Source organism: Macrosteles quadrilineatus, unplaced genomic scaffold, assembly GCF_028750875.1.
Source record: "Macrosteles quadrilineatus isolate MER2022 unplaced genomic scaffold, UCM_ALF_1.0 Scaffold_4__1_contigs__length_99947679, whole genome shotgun sequence".
NCBI lineage: Eukaryota > Metazoa > Arthropoda > Insecta > Hemiptera > Cicadellidae > Macrosteles > Macrosteles quadrilineatus.
Window position 1 is genome coordinate 91,994,332 of NW_026542597.1, and position 22,620 is coordinate 92,016,951.

General features: G+C 33.5%; 1 protein-coding gene across 1 annotated transcript in view; it reads left to right on the top strand.

The window, feature by feature from the left end:
- LOC128993145 (uncharacterized) overlaps positions 1-22,620 on the top strand; it is an 83,564-nt gene that overhangs the window by 36,463 nt on the left and 24,481 nt on the right. The window contains exons 26-29 of the mRNA XM_054416903.1: positions 17,171-17,331; positions 17,721-17,869; positions 18,413-18,563; positions 20,761-20,900. Of these exons, the coding sequence (XP_054272878.1) occupies positions 17,171-17,331; positions 17,721-17,869; positions 18,413-18,563; positions 20,761-20,900 (601 nt within the window). The remainder of the gene's footprint in view (positions 1-17,170; positions 17,332-17,720; positions 17,870-18,412; positions 18,564-20,760; positions 20,901-22,620) is intronic.

Below are 22,620 nucleotides of genomic sequence, written 5' to 3' on the forward strand. Positions count from 1 at the left end.
TAAAAGATATCGCATTCCGGCGTTATCCGTTATCGGGTATTCCCCGACCCGCGGGTCGCCGCGTCTGTTTACATCGTCCGCCATTGTTGTTTACACTTCTTTATCTCCATTTGCGCGCGCTTTTGGCTCCGTCGATTCAGTTTCCTAGTATCTTCAGCTCTCCTGATACTTGTTCGAATTTTCTTTCAAATCTATTTTGTTTAGAGTTGATTTTTTTTGCGCGCACTTTTGAATCTGTCGATTATTTTTCCTAGTATCTTCAGCACTCCTGATACTCGCTCGAATTTTCTTTCAAATCTATTTTGTCCGGTGTTGATTTTTTTTTGCGCGCACTTTTGAATCCGTCGATTTTGTTTCCTAGTATCTTCAGCACTCCTGATACTCGCTCGAATTTTCTTTCAAATCTATTTTGTTTAGAGTTGATTTTTTTTTTGCGCGCACTTTTGAATCCGTCGATTTTGTTTCCTAGTATCTTCAGCGCTCCTGGTACTCGCTCGAATTTTCTTTGAAATCTATTTTGTTTGGAATTGATTTTTTTAGTACTGTTTTTGAAATTTACAAAATTTTGTGGAAACTTTTCACACGCAGTGGACAGCCTAGGTACCACGTGCTTCCTTCACGCCATGCCCGTGATAATCACTCATTTACGTCAATTGAAAACGTGATATAACATTTTGTTGACTTTAGTGGAAAGTTTTATTGTACTGTGGACTGCAAACCTAAGTTTCACGTGTGTCCTTTGCAACATGGTAGTGATAATCACTCATTTGCGTCAATTGTAAACGTGATAAATTCAGTATAAATACTGTGAGATGTTTCTGTTTAACCAAGTTGTGGTTTTGAATCATCTTCAGTAAACACCTCCTTCTACAAACTTGGGTGAGTAAAAAACAACTATATTTTTAAGTCTTAGAATCATTTTTGAAACTTTAACTTTTTTACACTTTTTGAAACTTTAACTTTTTAGTCTTAGAATCATTTTTGAAACTTTAACTTTTTAGTCTTAGAATCATTTTTGAAACTTTAACTTTTTAGTCTTAGAATAATTTTTGAAATTTTTACTTTTTGAAACTTTAACTTACAAATAGTCGCTGTGAGCGACGCTCGCACTTTAGTGTAAAAATACATCATCGCTGACAGCGACGCTGTAGCACTAAAAGGGTTTACTTATAATTTTAAATGTAATAATAATATTTCTAGCTAAACTAACTTTATGTTTTTTGTTTTAATTAAATTAGTCCAAGTTACTTTTGTAAAAACATCAAACAACAGCTATGATATATTTTTTTTTTTTATACAAATGAACACAATCATACATAGAAGGATTCTAATATTTACAATTATTTTTATTTCAGTATAATGAAACCAATAGTAAATAAAGAAGAGTTAAAGCAGTATAGTCAAAGTAAAATGACATCATATTATGAAAGCACAATAAGAAGTTATCGTTATAGTGAAATAAAAATAAAAACATACAAACAGTTAAATATTGAGACAATGTTTAGAGGTCAGTAAAATCTTATGCATATATGTACTTTACTAAACACATATTAAAGTATAAAATTACATATCTATAAGTTAAGTAATTGTGAATAATTTATGTGCTTTAGAAATGGAAGATCAATCCAATCACCAACATCTCCAATCTGACTGCGAATCCAAGTCAGACGCAGGCCGATCGGAGATTGAAGTCCGCTCACGCCCATCCAGTGACGGGTAAAACCGATTTTAAACTAAGCGAGATTGTGGAAATGCTTTTTTCGATTGGCATGACTAGTTATTTGATGTGGGAGAGGGTTCTTACGAATTTCGGGAAGTCTTTCGAAGTTCAAACTGATCCTCTTCTGCTACAAATATATATGATCCTAAAACAGCTATCAGCGGCCTTTGGAAGCTTCATTCATGAAAATTGTGATCCAAGCCAGTATAAATTGCCTTTATTAATGGAAGAGGAAAAAAGCCTAAAAGAACTATTATCAATTTTGAATCCCCTGTTGAAAAAGAAATCGTTTAAGGAAAAACTTTTTTCTCATAATGTTGTGAATAAGCTCATGATACTTATTAGAAATGCATTGCAACCGGATGAGACTGTTGTGAGCCAAAAAAAACGTAAGGCAATGAAAGTGAAAAAAAGTGCGAAAAAATCTAAAAAACATGTTTCAAAAAAGCATTCATCGTCTTCTTCTTCTTCGGATTCATCAAGTTCTGGTTCATCCTCATCGTCTTCTGATTCAGAAGAGGAATTTGGAAAGTTATTTAAAGATAAATCTAAAAATAAAATCCCATACGTCTCACAACAGTTTATATTTGTAACTGGTAAAGATCTAAAACAACGAATCGTCACACCGGGTGAACAAGGGAGCCACTTGATAAAAATTGAAATAACAGATACTCGGGATCTGAAGAAATGTCAGAGTGATAAATATTGGCAAAAAGTTCACAAAAAAGGATATTTTCTATTGAATAACAAAAACGATGAAGACAAGGCTATTCTTTCACAATTGGATTCAATTCTTGTTGGAGCATGTAAAAAAGTTAAAGAGACTATTCCAAATGTAAAGAAGGATAAGTTTAAGTTGGGCTCTTATGCCAAGAAAAACTGAAATACAATATGAAAATATCCTTTTTTGTCATATCTATTTGTTAATGAGCTTTAAACTTATTTTTTTATTTTTAATTCACAGTTCCGAAGCTGAAATTCAAAAGATTGACTGAAAATGCATTTCCTCCTCACAAATCTTCACAACTTGCGGCCGGCTTTGATCTAAGGAGTGCGTATAATACGATAGTACCCAGACGAAACAGGAGCTTAGTCCATACAGATTTGTCATTCGTGTTTCCTGAAAACTGTTATGGTAGACTTGCACCTAGATCTGGGCTTGCTTTGCATCATTTCATTGGCGTTGGTGCAGGGGTTATTGATCGGGATTATACAGGAGGTGTTTCAGCCATTCTCTACAATCATTCTGATGTCGATTTTGTGATCAACCGTGGTGATAGGATTTGTCAGTTGATATGTGAAAAAATTTGTTACCCCTTACTTTGTGAAACAGATCGGCTTGATGACACAGAAAGGGGTTCATCTGGATTTGGATCTTCTGGATTAAAATAAAGCACATAGATTATTCATGAGTTGCTAAATTGCTAAATTAATCTCGCTGTTACTTTTTCAGATGACTGATGAGTCTAAAATTCCGTTTAAAAAAAGAAGACTTCGTTTTCAAGAATTTGAGAGAATGGAAGTTGATGATGAGGATGATGATAGCCTATCCCTTCCTCATCACCAAGTTCAACCAATTTCTCAAAACTCTTTGACATTATTAAATGATCCGCAACCTTCAACCTCGGGGATAAACAACTTTAATTCAGTTCAAGTAAATGTGACTGATAGTGATTCAAGTTCGGATGGGGAGATTGTAGAAACGTTAGACTTGAGGAAAAAAGAAAATCGATTAAGAATACAAAGTGAAGATTTTGTTGAACTTGAAAATGCGTTCAGGGGTAATATTAAAACGTATTATCTCAAAAATAGTGATGAAAGTATTAAAGACATTTGTTTAATATTAATGTTGAACAAGCTTAAGATGAGTCGTTTGATAAACAGTTTGCTAAGTGAATATGGTGCTTTGAAATTTAATATTGTTTTAGAAACTACTTTCATCAGACCTAGAACAAATGAGACTCAGCCAAGAGCCTTTAAAACAAAAAACACAACTTGTTTTGAAGGGGGGAACATTAGTGCTATACTTAATAAAATGATTGGTAAAATATGTAATGAAGAATCTTGTTATGAAGGTAAAGGAAGTGGATTCAGTCTCTCAAGCGTGGATGGTATTTTACTACGGATAAACCGTTATAGACCGTTCGGAGGAAGTTCTTATATACCATTACCTAAAAAGATTCTAAACAGAAAATGTGTAATAAACCCTCGCAACATGCATGATAATCTTTGCTTCAAATGGTCAATTTTAACCAGATTTGTTGAAGGTTCAAATCCAGAGAGAATCAACATGAGACATTTTAGTTTACAAAATAAATTCAATTTTGATAAACTTGATTTTCCGATGACATTAAAGCAAATTAAGAAATTCGAAAAGATAAATCCCGGTGTTAGTGTGAATGTCTATGGCTTAGACAAAAACGATGATGTGTATCCTTTAAGGGTCTGCGAAAAAGAAGAAGAACAGCATTTTGACTTATTGTTAGTCAAAAACCAATCAGGCTCATCTCACTTTTGTTATATAAAGAATTTTTCCCGTCTTATAACTTCTCAACGCATTCGTTCAAGAAAGCAAATGCTGTATTGCAAACGTTGCTTTACTCCATTTGGTAAAAAACATCAAGCCAAACTGAATGATCATAAAAGAAACTGCTCAGGTAACAGTCCTGTTAAAGTTATCATGCCTCAAAAGAGTGAAGATGGAACACCTCCTGTTTTAAAATTCAAGAATCACCAATACAAATCTAGATTGCCTTTGGTGCTTTATACCGATTTTGAAACAATCTTGAAAAAGGAAAACACTACTGTTAGCAATACTGTTATAACTAACACACATGAACCCATGAGCTTTTGTAGTCATTTAGAAATTGATGATTGTATTCCTGAAGAAATCTCTTCAAAACTACCTAGTCATCCCTATCTTTATAGAGGGGAAAATGCCACTTCCGTGTTCATGAGGTATTTAATTACTTTAGCTAATCTAATTGGTGAGTTACTGAAAACACACATCGCCATGCATCCATTGACAGATATTGAACAGCAAAGATTTGATAATGCTACTCAGTGTGAAAACTGTGGGGAGGAATTTACAGCATTATGTTCAAAGGTGAGAGATCATTGTCATCTTTCTGGATACTTTAGGTCAGTACTCTGTAACCAATGTAATTTACAACGGCAAAATCAAAAGTTTCTGCCCATCATTATACACAATAGTTCTTCATATGACTCTCATTTCATCATCCGTCAATTAGGATGCGATGTACAGGATATTCATGTTATTCCTAATAGTAGTGAAAAATACATATCATTTAGTAAAAAAACAGCTAACGGTATAACCCTGCGTTTTATTGATTCTTATAGATTTTTAAGCGCAAGTCTTGACACATTAGCTTCTAATTTGCCAAAAGAGAAATTTTGTATAACAAAACGATTTTACAATGATGATGAGTTATATTTTGTCACAAAAAAGGGGTTTTTCCCTTATGAATACATATCCTCATGGGATAAATTAGAAGAAACCAGATTGCCATGTAAAAATGCATTTTTTAATAGTATGACGGAACAAGGCATATCTGAAGAGAATTATAGCTTTGCTCAGGAAATGTGGGCTAAGTTTAACTGTCATACTTTAGGTGATTATTCTGATTTGTATTTGCGAACTGATGTTTTAATTTTAAGTGATATATTTGAAAATTTCAGACTTATTTGCATGGAGAATTATGAGTTAGATCCAGTTTACTATTTATCAATACCATCACTTACATTTGATGCTATGCTTAAGTTTACTAATGTGCATTTAGAACTGTTTAGTGAATATGATAAATACATGTTTGTTGAAAAAGGTATTCGTGGCGGTATTACAAGCTGTATTACTCGCCATGCTAAAGCGAATAACCCTTTACTTGGGGAAAATTTCAATGATCATGAAGATGTGAACTACCTCGCATATATAGATGCAAATAACTTATATGGATACGCCATGTCGCGACCTATGCCAAAGGATGGATTTAAGTGGGTGCGGGGTAATTTAAATTTGTTTGATGTGATTGCCATACCAGAAGATTCGCCAAAAGGCTTCATTCTTGAAGTTGATATTGCATATCCATCATATCTTCATGAGGATCATAGAGATTTTCCTTTTTTACCAGAAAACAGTTGTGTACCCAACACGAAACAAAAGAAATTGTTAACACATTTTAATACCAAGACAAACTATGTTTGTCACTATTTGAATTTAAAACAAGCAGTCCAACATGGTCTTGTAATAAAAAAGATACATAGAATTTTAGAGTTTAACCAAAGCACTTGGCTCAAAAGTTATATTGATTTTAACACACAAAAAAGAAAGGAAGCCACTAATGATTTTGAAAAAGATTTTTACAAATTATTAAATAATTCCATGTTTGGCAAATCAATTGAAAACATAAGGAAACGAATGAATTTGAAACTAGTTAGTTCAGAAAGGAAAGCCAATAAACTTATTGCTGAACCTAATTTTATTAGGTCCATAGTTTACAATAATGAGTTGTGTGCTATAGAATCACAAAAAGTGTCTGTTAAATTTGATAAACCAATTTTCATTGGGTTCACTGTGCTAGAACTAAGCAAAGAACTGATGTACTTTTTTCATTATGATATAATGAAAAAACGTTATGGTAATAGGATTAAGCTTTTATACCTAGATACTGATTCTTTTTTTTATCAGGTATATACTAAAGATTTTTACAGTGACATAAATCAGCCTGAGTTGAAAATTTATTTTGATATGTCAGATTATCCAAAAGTTCACCCATGTTTCAGTAATGTAAATAAAAAGGTGTTAGGTAAATTTAAAGATGAAACGAATGGCATCCCTATATTAGAATACATTGGCCTTAGACCAAAGCTGTATACATTTTCCACTATGGATGATGAGTTTTTAAAAAAGAGTAAAAACATGTCATTTAAAAAAGCCAAAGGTGTAAAGAAAACGGTAGTAAAGAATCATATAACATTTAAGGATTTTAGAGATTGTTTAGAAAATTCAATTGCTCAAAAGAGAAGAAATAGGATGTTTAGATCTAAAAAACATATTGTTCAAACTGTAGTAGTCAACAAAATTGCGCTGAGTGCTAATGATAATAAAGTAATCATTTGTAATGATGGAATACATACCATGCCATATGGATATAACGCTACTTGTGTACACTGCCAAGAGTAAAATGTAAATAAAATATGTTTGTAAACTCAACCAGACTTGTGTATATTCTTTATATACCAAAATGTATTACAATTAAGATTATCATAATGGTTGGTAAAGATGCAATAATGAAAATAATAATGTAATAAAAAGTTATTTTATTGATCATACATTACATGATTTTTCGTACAGAACCAGACAGTGGTAAATATTGAACCAAAGCATCATGTATAATAAGACAGTAAGCTGATGTGTTAGCAGGCATGTCATCCGAAGTTTGAAAATCAATTCTGATATCTAAAGATCCGGTTTTAATTAATTCAGTCTGCTTTGAACAATCTATTACAAACAGTGGAACCTTTTTAATAAAGGTTTCCTTATTAAGACATGGTTGATCATCAATTCCATTATAATAAGAAGACTGGAATGATGAGTAAAAGTTAAACATTAGAGATTTGTTTCCGTTAACATTATCATAAGGATAGTATTTTGCATTTAAATATAGTTTGACATTTTCTAGCTTACACATATCAAAATGAGTTGTATTTTTATTTGATTTATCTTTTCTATCAGTTTGAAAACCTAAAATTACATATCGCGGTTTTTCCATCATTGAGCTTGTTTTGACCGTCCAAGAATGTAGTTTTGATACTGGGAGAGTTGGGTATTCGTACAGCTGCCATCTTCTAAAAGGCATAGATATAGGTTGATCCCTATCAGTTATTTTTAAGAGAGAAAGTCTTGTATTGTCTTCAACTCGGACATAGGGTATTTTCCATACAACCTTATCTAGGATTATATTGACATCGTGAAGAGCTGCAGCAGCTTGAAAAATTGCATTTTTATCTGTTGAAGACCTTAAAAGAATCAACTCTTGTTTAACATTTAACAAAATGTGATTATAGTCTTCCGCAAAACCTAAGAGTAATTTCAGTGGTATGCAAAATGAAAAATTAGTTTTTTCATCTAGCACTCCTACTGTGCTAACTTTCCATCCGGCATTTTCCATCCAATTTTGATCAGAAGGGCGGGAAGTTAATATGTTCTTCATTGTAGTTGTAATTCCAACATTTTTTACTCTATCAATTTCTGTTCCGCATAACTCATATCTAATTTCATCAAACAAAAAAGACATGGCATTGGTAATCAATTCAGTCGTAGTATCATCTTTCTTATCGGCAGCCTTTACAATTTTCCCCTCGATTAGTAGAAAACTCTTACTAGGCAGTGTATAGACATCTTGTTGATGAACTGGGATTCGTATTTCATCACTGTTCTTTAGTGAATTGGAAGAGTATGGTGTGTGGCTGTGATATTCTATATCGCATATAGTATCGTCATAGTTCACACTTTCACTAATTTTCAGGATGTCATTCATCTTATTTTTTGTAAAACCCCAGTGATTTTAAGAATAAACGGTTCTTCAGTGTTAACTGTTTAACCTCTCGATTATTACTGATTGTGTGATTGGGGTTTATTGGCTTATATGTTTTTTGCTGTTTTCCTACTGATTTTTGGTTATCAAAAATGAATCCCATCATGGATGTTGTGATTTCTCTCTTATGTGTAAACGTAGATTGATGTTCTCACCTCTAAAATTAACAAGCCTACCTTCTTGATCCTCTAATTTAATGTTAAACTCTGACAGACTTTTTCTATTGAAAATAGGTAGGTAAATGATTGATTTTGGTTTTTCAACTATTTTAAAACCAGGTCCAACTAAAGGATAAAACTCATGTAACACATGTCCTTCAATACCGTCTCTGTATGATCCACACACAATATTGCATGTTATTCGTATGACATCGACTTTATTAATGGTGACTTGAGTTGGAGATACATGCCATTTATTAGCTTCAAGAATGACTTTTTCACTAAATCCCAGTAACAAACCTATATTTGAAGGTCTGCTAAAATCTAAAGCTTCCGAACACTTTATTTCACTTTTCAAAGTGTTATTATTAGCAACCAACTCAAATGTAACAGAAGGATGCCTCTCTTTAATCTGTTTATTTATACACGTGTTGATGTCACTGATTTCATAAGATCCTGTTGGTAAGGATATCTGTATATCGTTTCCAACATGTAAAATGTTATTTATGCCTTCCTCCACATTTGGTATTGAGTTATATGTCATTAAATCCAGGAATCCCAGCTCCCATTCATTTGCTGATGATAAGTCCATTGGAGGGAACAGTGAGCAATTTAAATTAGACGAATTTCCAGTAATACAAATCATCTTCTTTTAGCGAGAAAATCCAAACACAAATGACCACAGTTGATAGAGTTGAATTTTTGTTTTGGGAAATAGTTATATTTAACAAATGTGGGATGGAATCCTGAGTTGAAATACTGTTGCAGCTCAATTGGTGGTTTTAAGTTGCCAAAACTATCGAAGTATTCAATATGAAAACCTCTCTTATAATAACACACCCAATGAGTACCATTTCCTTTTATACTATCTAGGTTAATAACTGCTGATTCATTTTCATGAACTCTTAATGGTAAACTGTCCCTCATAAAAACTCCTCTAAAATGAGGCAACTTTAAATCAACAGCAAGTTTTATTATATCCAAACTACTTAATGGTTTTTCCGGGAGTCTTTCAATTATTTCCGATGAGTACATTTTTTTTTTTTACTACTACTACTACCAGATCCAGTATATGGTCTCAAATACAGCCCCTTACCACTTTTATTTTTCCTTTTGCAGGAGCATTTAGGATTTTTTTTCTTTTTCCCAACAGGTTTTTTCTTTCTTATTTGTTTTTTAATTTTCGAAGTCTGTCCTTTTCCCCCACCAAATTTTGCTTTAGTTTTCATTATGTTAGTAACTGCCCAGGCGGCGGCTCTCTCACCAATACTAGAGTCTGAAGCTTTTACCCTCTCCCAAGCTTTTTCAGCTAATAAGCTGTCAGCAACTGATCTAATTTCACTATCCTTTGATCTTGAGTATGCTATATCGTGGTTTTTGCATGCAGCATCCAATTTATTTATGCCGGGATCACCTCTTGCTAATCTCTTCCTTAAATGCGTCCCAGGTCCACAGTACTGATAGCCGGGTATGTGAAGTTCTACAGGTAAAATATCAATAGCACGATTTATAACAGTGCCTACGGCGTTGCCTATTGAACCTAACACTCCACCACCACGAACAGAACTGACTCTACGCGAATCCATTGCCAAGTATTTATGTCGGCGGTTTATCTTCAACTGAGACATTCTTGGGATCATCTCTAAAATTAAATAGCTCATTCCAATCAGGAGGATGGATCCTGACAACCAAATCTTTCCATTCTTTTTTTGACTTTTTCTTTCTCTTTTTATTTAATTGAGTGTAAATTGCATATGTTATATCTGATATTGTTTCCATAAAATATGTAAAGTGAATAGCATCAAACCAGTGTTTTGGTTTAGATAAATTAATAATAATAGACCCATTAGCATTAAATTCTCCTTTATCATTTTTTAATAATGAGCCTGCTTTTAATTGATCAATAATTTCAATTGCTGTGTTTGTGGATTTCACAGTCTCTTTAATTGATTCACGGCAACTAGCAATAGAGTTTTGTAATATTTCTGGATTGATGCTGTTCTCTTTTAATTGATCTACAACGGTATTTATTGGTTTTAAAACTTCATTAAATGATCTATGACAACTCTCTATAGAGTTTTGTAAAGTTTTTAGATTAACACAATCATTTAAATCTGTAGCATTCCCAACATTGCACAGTTTTTTATTGTTAATATTAAAATCTCCATTTACAGTTAAGTCAAAACCCTCACCTCTTGGTCCTCTTAAACATTTTCCATCATTCGTATGACGCCCAAACTTATCCACACTCATACTAATTTCAGTAAACTTTAGGTTCTTATGTTAACACTATGAGGTTTATGATCGGACTAAATGAAAAATACAAACAATTTGTAATATAAACGTCTTTATTAACTATTCAAATCATCAAGCTGTTTAGATAGAACAGGTTTCAACTCATATAACTCTTCCATTATTGAATTAATCTCTTCTGTATGTGCTGTGTTCCCCGATTTTTCAGATGCTAATAAAATCTGTAGTCTGTCCACAAGTTCATTTGGATCATCAAAATAAATATATTTTGGTTTATCATTTGTAAGAGGGATGCCACTTCCACTTGCAGCTTGAGTCAGTATGTCAGGATAAGTCATCATATCTTGTCGTTCTTCGATGTTATTGGCATGTAATTTGGATATAATAGTTTTGTATTTAATTCCTCTATTTGACTTAACCCTTCCCTGGCTAGAATAGTTTATTCTGTGTGCATTTGTTACTGCTAAAATCTGTGCATATACATGCAAATCTTCTTGACTGTATATAAAATCGTTCGGTATATTCATGAATATTAACTCATAAAGACCGGGTGTTCCATGATATCTTACTCCATCAATTATTATGTCATCATCATCGATATCTATCGGTTTGCTACCAATCATCCAAGAATTTTCTTCAATTCGAACACCATAATTGTAGTCTATGGTTTTACCACCGTTAATTAATTTCAAAAAATATTTTATGGCTATTTTTCCTTTGAAGTTTGTCTCAATAAATTCTTTTGCAAGTTTCTTTCCTTGTGGGGTTTTTATTAGATCCTCTCCAGAAATGGGAGTTTCGAATACTTCTTCCCTTGAGGGTGTTAAGGGGGTTCTTGTTAAGGATGTTTGAGGTTGTATGGGTTCTGTTATCATCTCACTACCACTTTCAACACCTTCTATTTCTGTTGTCTCCATATTTGAATGATGGCTAGCCAATCGCTTTGGAACAGGTTGCTGTTCATCATCCTCACCGTACTCATAATCACTCTCATATTCTGGTTGCAGCGGATGGTTAACTATTTTCTTTCTCTTTACACCTTGAACAGGGTTTGGAATAAATATTTTTGTCGGAGTCGTCTCAGAATAGTCTTCTACTCTGCGTTTTCGTTCCCGTTTCATTTGGTATTGAGCAATATCCTGTAGCTGTTGTTTCTGCTGAATTTGTTCACTTTCCTCCACCAGTAACTTGAGTGGTTCCGTGATCGGTTTGAGTCTATTTTCCCACATTTCATCACTCTCTAATATGTCTCTTTTGAGCAATCTATGTTTATGTTTAATATTTTTTCTTAATTCCGTTATTTCTTTGACAGTATCTTCTTTTGTCTTGTTTGAAGCTTGTTTATCACTTACACTATCTTCCATCTTAACGGCTCAACGTTTCACACTAGAATGACTCGTCACAGTTTTACAAATGTATCAAATCCTGATCGGTAACGTCCCATGTTTAATTCTGCTTCCTTATCTATTACGATAAAACTATTAATGCCTATCTGCCAAATTTTATTGCACAATTCTTTAAAATGTTCAAAGGTCATATCTGGTATCACGTGGTCATTAAAAATATGTCGTAAGTTGCGATCATCTTGTTTAAAAGCTACTATTAAATTTGCATTATCGCGAACTAACTGTTTCGGGATATAACTGTAAGTTTGACATATATAAAATGTATCAATATACTTGTGTCTGCCCATGGAAAAATAATTTTTAATGTTTTCTTGTTTACCACAGGCAATATCATCAAATATCATGATGGAGTTTGGTTTGACATCACTTGGATGTGGCACATCATCGTTATCAGAATATGATTTGTATTCAATTTCAGGAATTTTACTTAAGATACATGACAAAAACTCATATTTAGGTTGATATAAAGATTTTGAATACACATACACATTTTCAAATAGTAACCCTTGAGGGGAAAATATAAGGTTTAAAACTAAGTTTGTTTTACCACAGTTTGATGGTCCACAAACAATACATCTTATTGCATTAGGTAACAACTGTCCATGACGACGTTTAAGATTCTTACTAGTTTTATATAACATTATATCCAAATTGACAATTGGCAAACTTTTCTTTTGTTTGATGAATCTCATTTTACCAAATCACTTTTATTAATCCAACTATCATATGTTTTATCAAACCCCAACCAACGAACTAAAACCTTGTCTTTACTTGATCTAACTACTTTTTCTATTAAATATGTGTCACCGCACTTAGTCGTTCTCAACTCTTGCTCATAAAATCCACCTTTGACAACTTCACCTCTATCGTCTTTTAAAATATATGTTACTGGCTCGGTAAACTGAACTTTATATACGGTGAAAATCTCATTACTCCAACGCGGCCAGTAACCCTTTGAAAATTCGTTCTGCTTTCTGCTTATCCTCACTCGATCACCAACCCTGAATGTTTGTTTCAAATGATATTTTTTACGGCTCTTAATTATGTTTTCCATTACATAACTTTCATTTTGACTGTTAACATCAATTGGTTTAACTCCTATAGTGCGATGAACTGTATTGTTATACTTTAAAACCAACTTTGAGAGATTACTAAGCCAATGGTAAGTCCCTTGCTCACTAAACATAATCCACATTTTACTCTTTAGTGTTCGATTGAACCTTTCAACAATTGATGCTTTTTTATCAGAAAATGTGTAATAATGATTGATATTATACTTTTTCATTAAAGATTTAACATTTGAATTGAAAAACTCAGTTCCTTGATCAGTTTGGAAATGTTTCATTGGATTAGAGTCTAGTATTGGCATAAGAGCTTTAACCATTTCAGGTCCACTCTTGGTTTTCAGTGGGATTGCAAAAGCAAATTTTGTGAAACAGTTGATAACTGTTAAAATATACTTAAATCCTTTATTGTATTTTGAAAATTTCAACATGTCCACTAAGTCCGCTTGATACAAATCATGCATACCTTTTAATACAACATTACGTCTTGGATAATTTTTACGTGCCTGTTTATGCAACTCTTTTGCTATACAAGATCTAATTGATGCTGCCATCTTAAAGACTAGGTCAGAGTGATGATAAAAAAGACAGTAGAATTGGTTTTATACAATTTATTATCATACTTAAATCAGTGTACAAATTTACAATGAGGTGAAGCCTTCTTGTGTTCCGCCGCAGGTATATCATCGAGATTCCAATGATCTAAGACGACACCACAGTTGATACATGAAACAGAATCTTCCACTCCTGTGTAGTAGAATCCAGTTTTTACCATATCTTCAATATTTGGATATAGCTTTGGCCATATAATAAAAGTTTCTCTCATCATGCTTTCAGTATTTTCAATAGATTTTTTATAATTTAAGTAATTAGTATAGTCTCCTTCAATATATTCACTCATTTTACAGTTAGGGTTCGATACTTTATGAAGAAAGTTCAAGTGTCTAAGTGATAATTTTTCACTATCCGACTGCCAACCACAACCACAGCATATTACTTGTTCATAGCATTTTGTTCTATAAAAACCCGATTTTACAAGATCTTCTTCTCGTGCATTAAAAATATTTGAACCAAAGTCAGTATTGAAGGAAGATTCCCAAGGCGATGGAAGTGAAACAGATGAAGTTGACGAGGAGGGTGATGACAGTGTAATAGATGTAAATGAAGACGAGTCCATTGATGTTATCCAAACAGCCTCACTATGACAAATGAAGGAGAGTTGGATAACACAATAATATTAGCTTATCAATCCACATTAGACTTTAGACTTTTGATAAAATGTAATTACACAATGAGGACAGTGTTTTCTTTTTGGATTGGGTCCATCAAACATATCACCATTCGATGTACCGTTGTAGTGATCTGTGCATCTCATGTTTAATAATATGCTGACATCATTCTTTAACATTCCTGGAAGTCTGTCAAAAATATTTTCAATATCTTCATAGTGCGATATTAAGAACTCTTTAGGGAGGTATTTAACTAGTTCTGAGCTCAAGCCATTGTACCCTTTTCTGTAACACTCCACAATAGCCATATTGACCATTTTGAGCCTTTCATTAATAAGTTTTTCCATTTTCCACCACTGAAGTAGAACATAAACATTTATATAAGCACACTTTAATGGATTGTGAATAAAATTGCATGGTTTTATCATTTGAGAGTGATAAAAGTTCGACTTAAGATCCTGTAGGTTTGGACATCCTAGATCTTCAAGGTTGACCACATTTACACCATCACTTGGTAAAAGTTTAGTAACTACTTTTTGTTTTTCTTTTCCTTTCACATATACATTACCCTGTATTTGAACACTTGCTAACACATCCTTAAGTTGGTCATACTCCCGAAATCCCGAACCCCAAAAAAGTCCATGGTGTCGTTTTTCAAGCCACATCACTTGTTTTTGCACATGGTTTGGTAAAGTAACAAAATTACAAGGTGGTTTGAATAAATGCAGTTCATAAATCTGACAATCAGTGGAAATAAGAGCTAGCTCCTTTACAATGAACTCTTCTCCATCACCCTTATATCCCTGAATATCAAGTAAATAATCCATCTCCGCAAAAGAGTGCACTCGTCGCTGACTAGATGATGAATGAGTAAAATTCAGTAGGGTTACTAATGACAACTAATGATTATATCAACAATTTTTTTGTCAATTTATCACAATTTACAAAGATGGCTGGTGATTAAATCTTCTGTAAAACTCTTGATCCACATCACTGATTGATTTTTTAAATTATGTCCACTTGTCAACATCTAGCGAAACGCTTTCTCTCCCATTTGGTGTGTATACACTAATGATTATTTTTGTTTCCAATTGGTCATTTTTGAATTGAATTTTCATATCATTTGTTATAATAAATTCTTCGTGAAATTCCATATTTACTGCTATAGACATTTCCACACAGTCGGATATCAAAGTATACTGAAACCATACAAACTTGAAACATGGCTTTTATACCAAGAATTCTGTCTAGCCAAACAAAATCCTCAATTGGTTTTCAACTATATCACTCTGGCTGTTAGTCACTTTTGAAACTTGGATTGGACGATTAACAACGTTTGGGCTAACATCGCTAGATTGAGCTTTGTACCACCTGTCATCTCCAGTCGTCCAAGTAGATGATGACACGAACCCACTCTGTTCACGATTCCTATCTCCAGCCATGCGTTCATAATTGCGTTGATGTGGTCTGGAAAAATCCAAAGTAAGGTTGGCTCTGTTGGCATTTGAAGAGCCAAGAGATGAATTTGACCGTTCTTGATTAGGTCCAGACATTGTACTAGATCGATGGACACACTAAGACTGAATTCATTAGGTTGGCTATATGACATAAAATACAAGGCAGTCTGTAGAAGTCATGCTGGCTCAGTGGTAACGTCTTAGCTTTGTAAATAGCGAGTGTTAGGGAAACTAAAAAAATCCCATTGAGGCGGCATGACTTCTTTTTGCCACACTTTTAAAACACTAATTATGAAAATCTAGTATTTCATCTAGTTCACTGTTTTACCAACAGATAGAGCGCGAATAGCTGTTAGCACACATCGACAGACTTGATCACGCGCGCAAAAGGAGATAAAGAAGTGTAAACAACAATGGCGGACGATGTAAACAGACGCGGCGACCCGCGGGTCGGGGAATACCCGATAACGGATAACGCCGGAATGCGATATCTTTTATCTAATTGTTTTTTAGTTGGGGTCAATTGGGGTTAAACGTTTGATTGGCGCTATCGGCTGATTACTGGAGGTCAGGGGTCAAGGATTGTAAACAATAAACAAGGTATTGCTTTGCGGGGGGCAACACCTGTTGCCCCAAATGCACCCTCCCTATACTACTTATGACACAAAAACAAACAGAAAGTAGATAAAAGAAACGTCTTATAACACTAAAAACATATATTTACGCCTATAATATAAATATATGTTTCAAGTGTTATAAGAAGTCTCTTTTATTTACTTTCCGTACATTTAATAACACGTCAAATGCTGATCAAGAAGTTATTTACAAAAACAAACTCAACAAAGTTTAATCTAGCCTGCTGGTGGCATTAATATCTAACCTCTTCACCTTTCTTTATTTTACCCTTGTTCATACATATCCACTTTAAACTTGCTTAAGAAAAAAAAGTATATACTTTGACACACTGTACCTAGTGACATCAAAGTTAGCACTATATTTTCATAATGATTTTTAGAACTTACACTTTGGTATTTTTCAGCATTTGCATTAACGCTACAGATACAGTTTTATTCAGGTCAGTTTCAGTAAGGATGATAAATTCCTGGATATAGGACTTTAAACGTTCACTAAGGGTTTCACGTTACCTACTAGTTTTTACCTTAAAAGTAACTTTCATTCGATTACCTACTAAATATAGTTTACTTAGCTGTATGCATAATCAGTAAGCAAAGTTTAACTGTGCCCAAATTATATGTTTTGTTTTTTCAGCACCGATTTGTGTTCATCACTGAAAGTATGGGCGTGGAACTGGGTCTCGCGTCTGATTCCCTCTGTCACCGACGAGTTTGTGAGGAATGTGTTCTCGGTCTGCTTGCTGGGTCTCAAGAAGGATCTGCAGTCATTGTTGTTCTTCCTTCCGTACATAGTTTGTGAGTTAATTTAATGGGTAGAAGAATTGTTTTATAACTAAAAGATAAAAACACTGTGTGCTATCGTGATCTTTTACTAGCACAGCAATGTTTAATTTAAGGTGACTTGTTTTTTCTATCTCCCATTTGCATAGAATATGAAACTTCTCTGGGCTTTAACTCACCACATCAGAACTGTTCAGAGGATTCTACCTCTGATGCACAATCCCTGCTTTGATTTGCCTTAGCTGAGCCATAACATAACATTCTTCCTTATTGGCCAAACAACAGCCCTAGTAGACGGATGTCAACATTTTTAGGACCAGAGTTCTTTCCTAGAGTGCTCTGTTCTATAATTTGTTGACTTGTTGTGAGTATTTAGAGTTATTCACCCAGCTGGTGTGTTGCAGTGCATGCTATACTGGGAGCCACAAAGTCTGAAAGTCGTCGTATCGGAGAGGAGATCTGCGCTGTGTTGTTCCACCGCGGGGAGGAAGACCAGCCAACACCTGAAACTTGTCGCAGCATCCCCTCCACCGGATCCCTGCAGAGCACTAAGGTCAGTGACTAAAAATAATGAAAAAAGCAAATTTTCTCAAAAATGGCCTGAACCATTTCCATTAAAATTTAGCATGTAATGTCGTTTAAATTCTTGTAAAAACTGTACAACCCCTATTGCTGTAAAGATTATGGCCCAAAGGTTGTTGTGACTTATGTTATTTTCCCATGTAAAACACATAAAGTTAAAAAAAATCAATTAAAGAAACCAATTTTGATTAAAATAAGTATGTTATGGTCCTTCTAATTATTCTAAACAAAATAAAGCAACCCCCATTGCTTTAAAAATTACAGTTCAAAAGTTATTGCAACTTTTATGATTTTCCCTATTAAATATCATGGTTACTCCCACTCAAGATAAAAATTTTTGACAAGCTAATGACAGAAGTTTGTCACATTGCTGATACCGTTCATTACAAGTCTGATGATCAAGTACGACTGGGTCAGTTTCAAACTATCGAAAAAAGAACTTTTCCCCTGATTGAACAAAGCAGGATAACCACACATCTTCATGATTTTATGAAATGCCTCTTGTCTTGCGTAGTGGACACAAGATGGCAGTCACACTCACGCTCTGTGTGCCAAGACAGTCTACCAACTGTTGGACTTCCTCTACCACTGGCTGAGACAGACGAAACAGCAGATAAACCCCAGTGAGGAGTCAACTCTAGCAGACCAGTACCACAAACTCAGGGGTGAGTTATACAGCAACCCTAGACATTCATTTTCTGTGAAATATTCTCCTTATAGTATCTGTGGGTGAGTACCAAGTATGTTTGTAGGCCCAGTTTCAACTTTATGTAAACCTTTTCTTTTGCCAATAATGTTGAAATTGGTTGAGGAGTTTTAGTTACAAAGAATGCTCACGATACCATCCAAGTGTTCCAAGTGTTAATGCACCAAAAGAATACATTTATTTTGCAAAGAAGTTTTTTTTTCATAAAACTTTTGGCTTAGGAGTAAATTAAGATTGGAGGAATGTATACAAAACTACCTTACCAAAGAAAGTGATCCAGGCAGTTAAGCACACAAAATGTTAACAACATATAGAATAGTAGTAGTATAAAATCATATTACGCCCCCTTGTAGTGACAAAATATCATTTTAATTGTGTTGTGAAGTTTTCGTGTGCTTCAACTGCCTTTAACTCCTTTTCTGGAGTAAGTAGTTTTGTATCCATTGCTTCTTATTTTATGTAATAATATTTCAAACAGAAACCATAGCTAGAGTGAAGGCTTTTCCTTTTGGTTTGATTTAGGGATGGACGAGATTGGATTTTTAGTTCGAGATGAGACGAGACGAGATTTTTTATTTCTCATAAAATTTCGAGACGGGATTTCCCTTCTCATACACAACGGGAAATGCACGTTCAAAATTTTTACCTGATTTTGTAACATTGTTAGATGACTGTTTAAATAAAAAAATAATGATAATAGGCAAAAATATTTACAATCTTTTATTAAAAAACATCAGCATAACATTTTTTTATTAATCACTCCTAACTTATTAAAAATGCCTACGATTAGGAAACATAGTGATATCAGTTAGGATAGAGTTCAACTTATCCTAAAATAAAATAAATCATAAAATAAAAGCAATATTAATTTTTATAAAATAGTTACTTGTTTTTACTTTTTATAGTAATAAAACATTCCTCACACTGCTTACACTTAACAAAACTTTTCAAATGTTATTAAAGTAATATTATTAAAATAATTAAAGTAGGGATGGACGAGATTGGATTTTTAGTTCGAGACGAGACGAGACGAGATTTTTTATTTCTCATAAAATTTCGAGACGAGATCGAGACGAGATTTCTCTTCTCATACACAACGGGAAATGCACGTTCGAAATTTTTACCTGATTTTGTAACATTGTTAGATGACTGTTTAAATACTAAAATAATGATAATAGGCAAGAATATTTACAATCTTTTATTAAATAACATCAGCATAACATTTTTTTATTAATCACGCCTAACTTATTAAAAATGCCTACGATTAGGAAACATGGTGATATCAGTTAGGATGGATTTCAACTTATCCTAAAATAAAATAAATCATAAAATAAAAGCAATATTAATTTTTATAAAATAGTTACTTGTTTTGACTTTTTTATAGTAATAAAACATTCCTCACACTGCTTACACTTAACAAAACTTCTCAAATGTTATTAAAGTAATATTATTAAAATAATGAAAGTAGTATTTACATTAAAAGAATTAAAGTAATATTTACATTAAAAGAATTAATTAAATAAGAACGCCTTCGAAAAGGAAACGCAACTACAACACGCTCCTGTATTGCGGGTATTGCATTGACTTTCTGCAGGCGTTTTTAATTTTTTTTTTTTTTTTTTTTTTTTTTTTTATTCTCGTCTTGATAAAAATCTCGGCCAAAAAGTAATCTCGTCTCGTGTAACGAGATTGAAAATTTCCCGAAAATTTCCCGAAATTTCGAGACTTGACCATCCCTAAATTAAAGTAATATTTACATTTAAAGAATTAATTAAATAAGAACGCCTTCGCAGAGGAAACGCAACTACAACACACTTCTGTATTGTGGGTATTGCATTGACTTTCTGCAGGCGTTTTTATTTAATTTTTTTATTCTCGTCTCGATAAAAATCTCGGCAAAAAAAATCTCGTCTCGTGTAACGAGATTTAAAATTTCCCGAAATTTCGAGACTTGACTAGTTTGATTTGTGTCACACACAAACAACAATATAGCTTATGTTTACAGTAGATTAAACATTATTATTGGTGTTATCTTTAGCATATTTCACTAGTCAGTAATATTGATCCTATTAAGTGTGACGTTTTTTCATGATAGCTAGTGCTAACTTTATAAAGAGGGAAGATAAAAATCAATTGAAATTAATTTTATCTTTCAGAATTTTTGTCTACCTTTTCCAAAAAGGACATTGCAGATGGATCGTTCAGATGCAAGGAGTACACTCGAGCACTGCTGTTCCTTGAGGACTATATGAATGAGAACCCTGACTTGGTACAAAGTTATCTGCCTTATTTAGGGGTGAGTGTGATCACAAAATATCAATATTGAGCCAACAGTTTCAGTGCTTTAAATCATAAACTGGAAATGTTAACCCTTTTGAGTGCTGCTAGTAGGGGTGTGCGAGTATTTGAACATCGAGCTTTTTCGAGCCGAATAGGACGCTATTCGGCTCGGCTCGTGATTTTCAAAAAGTTCGAAATGTTCGAGCCGAATACTTATTGAACTAGCAAATAAAAATTAAATTAATAAATAAGGAACTAACTTTCATTTAAATTTACTCTCCTCCGTTTCATAATTGTGTCTTGATAAGCACGAACCTCAACTCAGTCAAGACGCAATGATTATCGATCGTAATTTTGATGAAACTACCACCTATCGCGTTGTCTTTCTAACACAACTATTCGTATCGTAATATACAACGCAGTGCGAGTGCGTGATTGGCTAAGTCGCTATGACGACACACGGTTGCCGTGGCAACCTACAGTGCGCACTGAGCACTGCGCCTTGTGTGGGAGGGGAGATTATACCAACAAACTATTTCAGGAATTCTATTTTGGGACGGATGAAAGATAAGGAAGAAACAAAAAGTGGTCACGTGTGCAAATGTAGTGGGCGAGACAATAAGGCTGTAAACGAGTATCGTCGTGTCGTTGTTCCTTGTTTGTTTACTTTTCAGATTCCTTATCAAACGCCCCTATCTGCTATCTCTCTTTCTCTCTCTCTCTCTCTCTCTCTCTCTAACAATGTACTGATTAAACAGATTGTGGTTGACGACTTTTCTACTTATAAGTTTCCCTGCGGTTATTTTAGTTCAATCAATCCCATAACCTTTCTAATGTTTATCAAAATAATTAATAAATATGTTTTGTATTTTATTTCCTTTAAACCAACCCCTATTTACCATCTGTATTTTATAGAATAAAATGTTTGTTTATAAAGTTTGACTGGCCACACAATTTTGTACCTATTTTATTTTGTATAAAGTAACAGTTACTTTGAGGATTATATATATATATATATAAATAAGTGGCGCGTGCTGTAATGAGTGCTTTTTATTATCAAAATAAGTAATGAGTTATTAATTTTTGATAGTACATGGGTCATTGAATACCATAATGTGATGTAGTTTCCTATTTGTATCTTGCAAATAATAATAATTGATAGTTAATTCTGGAAATGAAAAATAGTGATCTCATCCATAAACCTGTTGTCAAAACAGCAACGAGGGTGTAAGGGTTTATTGTTTCAGACGCAAGGGTGTTTCAAGGACAAAGTGTTGGGCCACCCGGATTGGGGGGGAGGGGGGCGGTGAGACTGTGTGAAGGGGAGGAAACTGGTTTTGGCTATTTATTGATTAGTTCGCCGACTCTTCTAGATAACAAAATTGAGTGACAGTGTTAAATCATCGTGTTCTGCATTTCATTTCTTGTTTACTTTGTGTGTTATTCTATTAATTCTAGTGCTTTGGTCTATTTCCTCTATGTCAATTATATATTTTTTAATATATAAGTAAAACTTGTCTCTCCACCTTTTTGGATCCAAACCAACCATGTTCTTTTTTGATTAATAGGATTCGTAAAACAAAAATATTTTGTGCATGGAAAACAACAAGAATAATCATGTGTTTTTAAATTTATTTTGTATTTATTTATACAAAATATAATTAAATATTCATAGTAGTTACAATATACATATGTAATCGACTTGCTAGTTGTTTTGTCGTCATTCAAGGTCACGT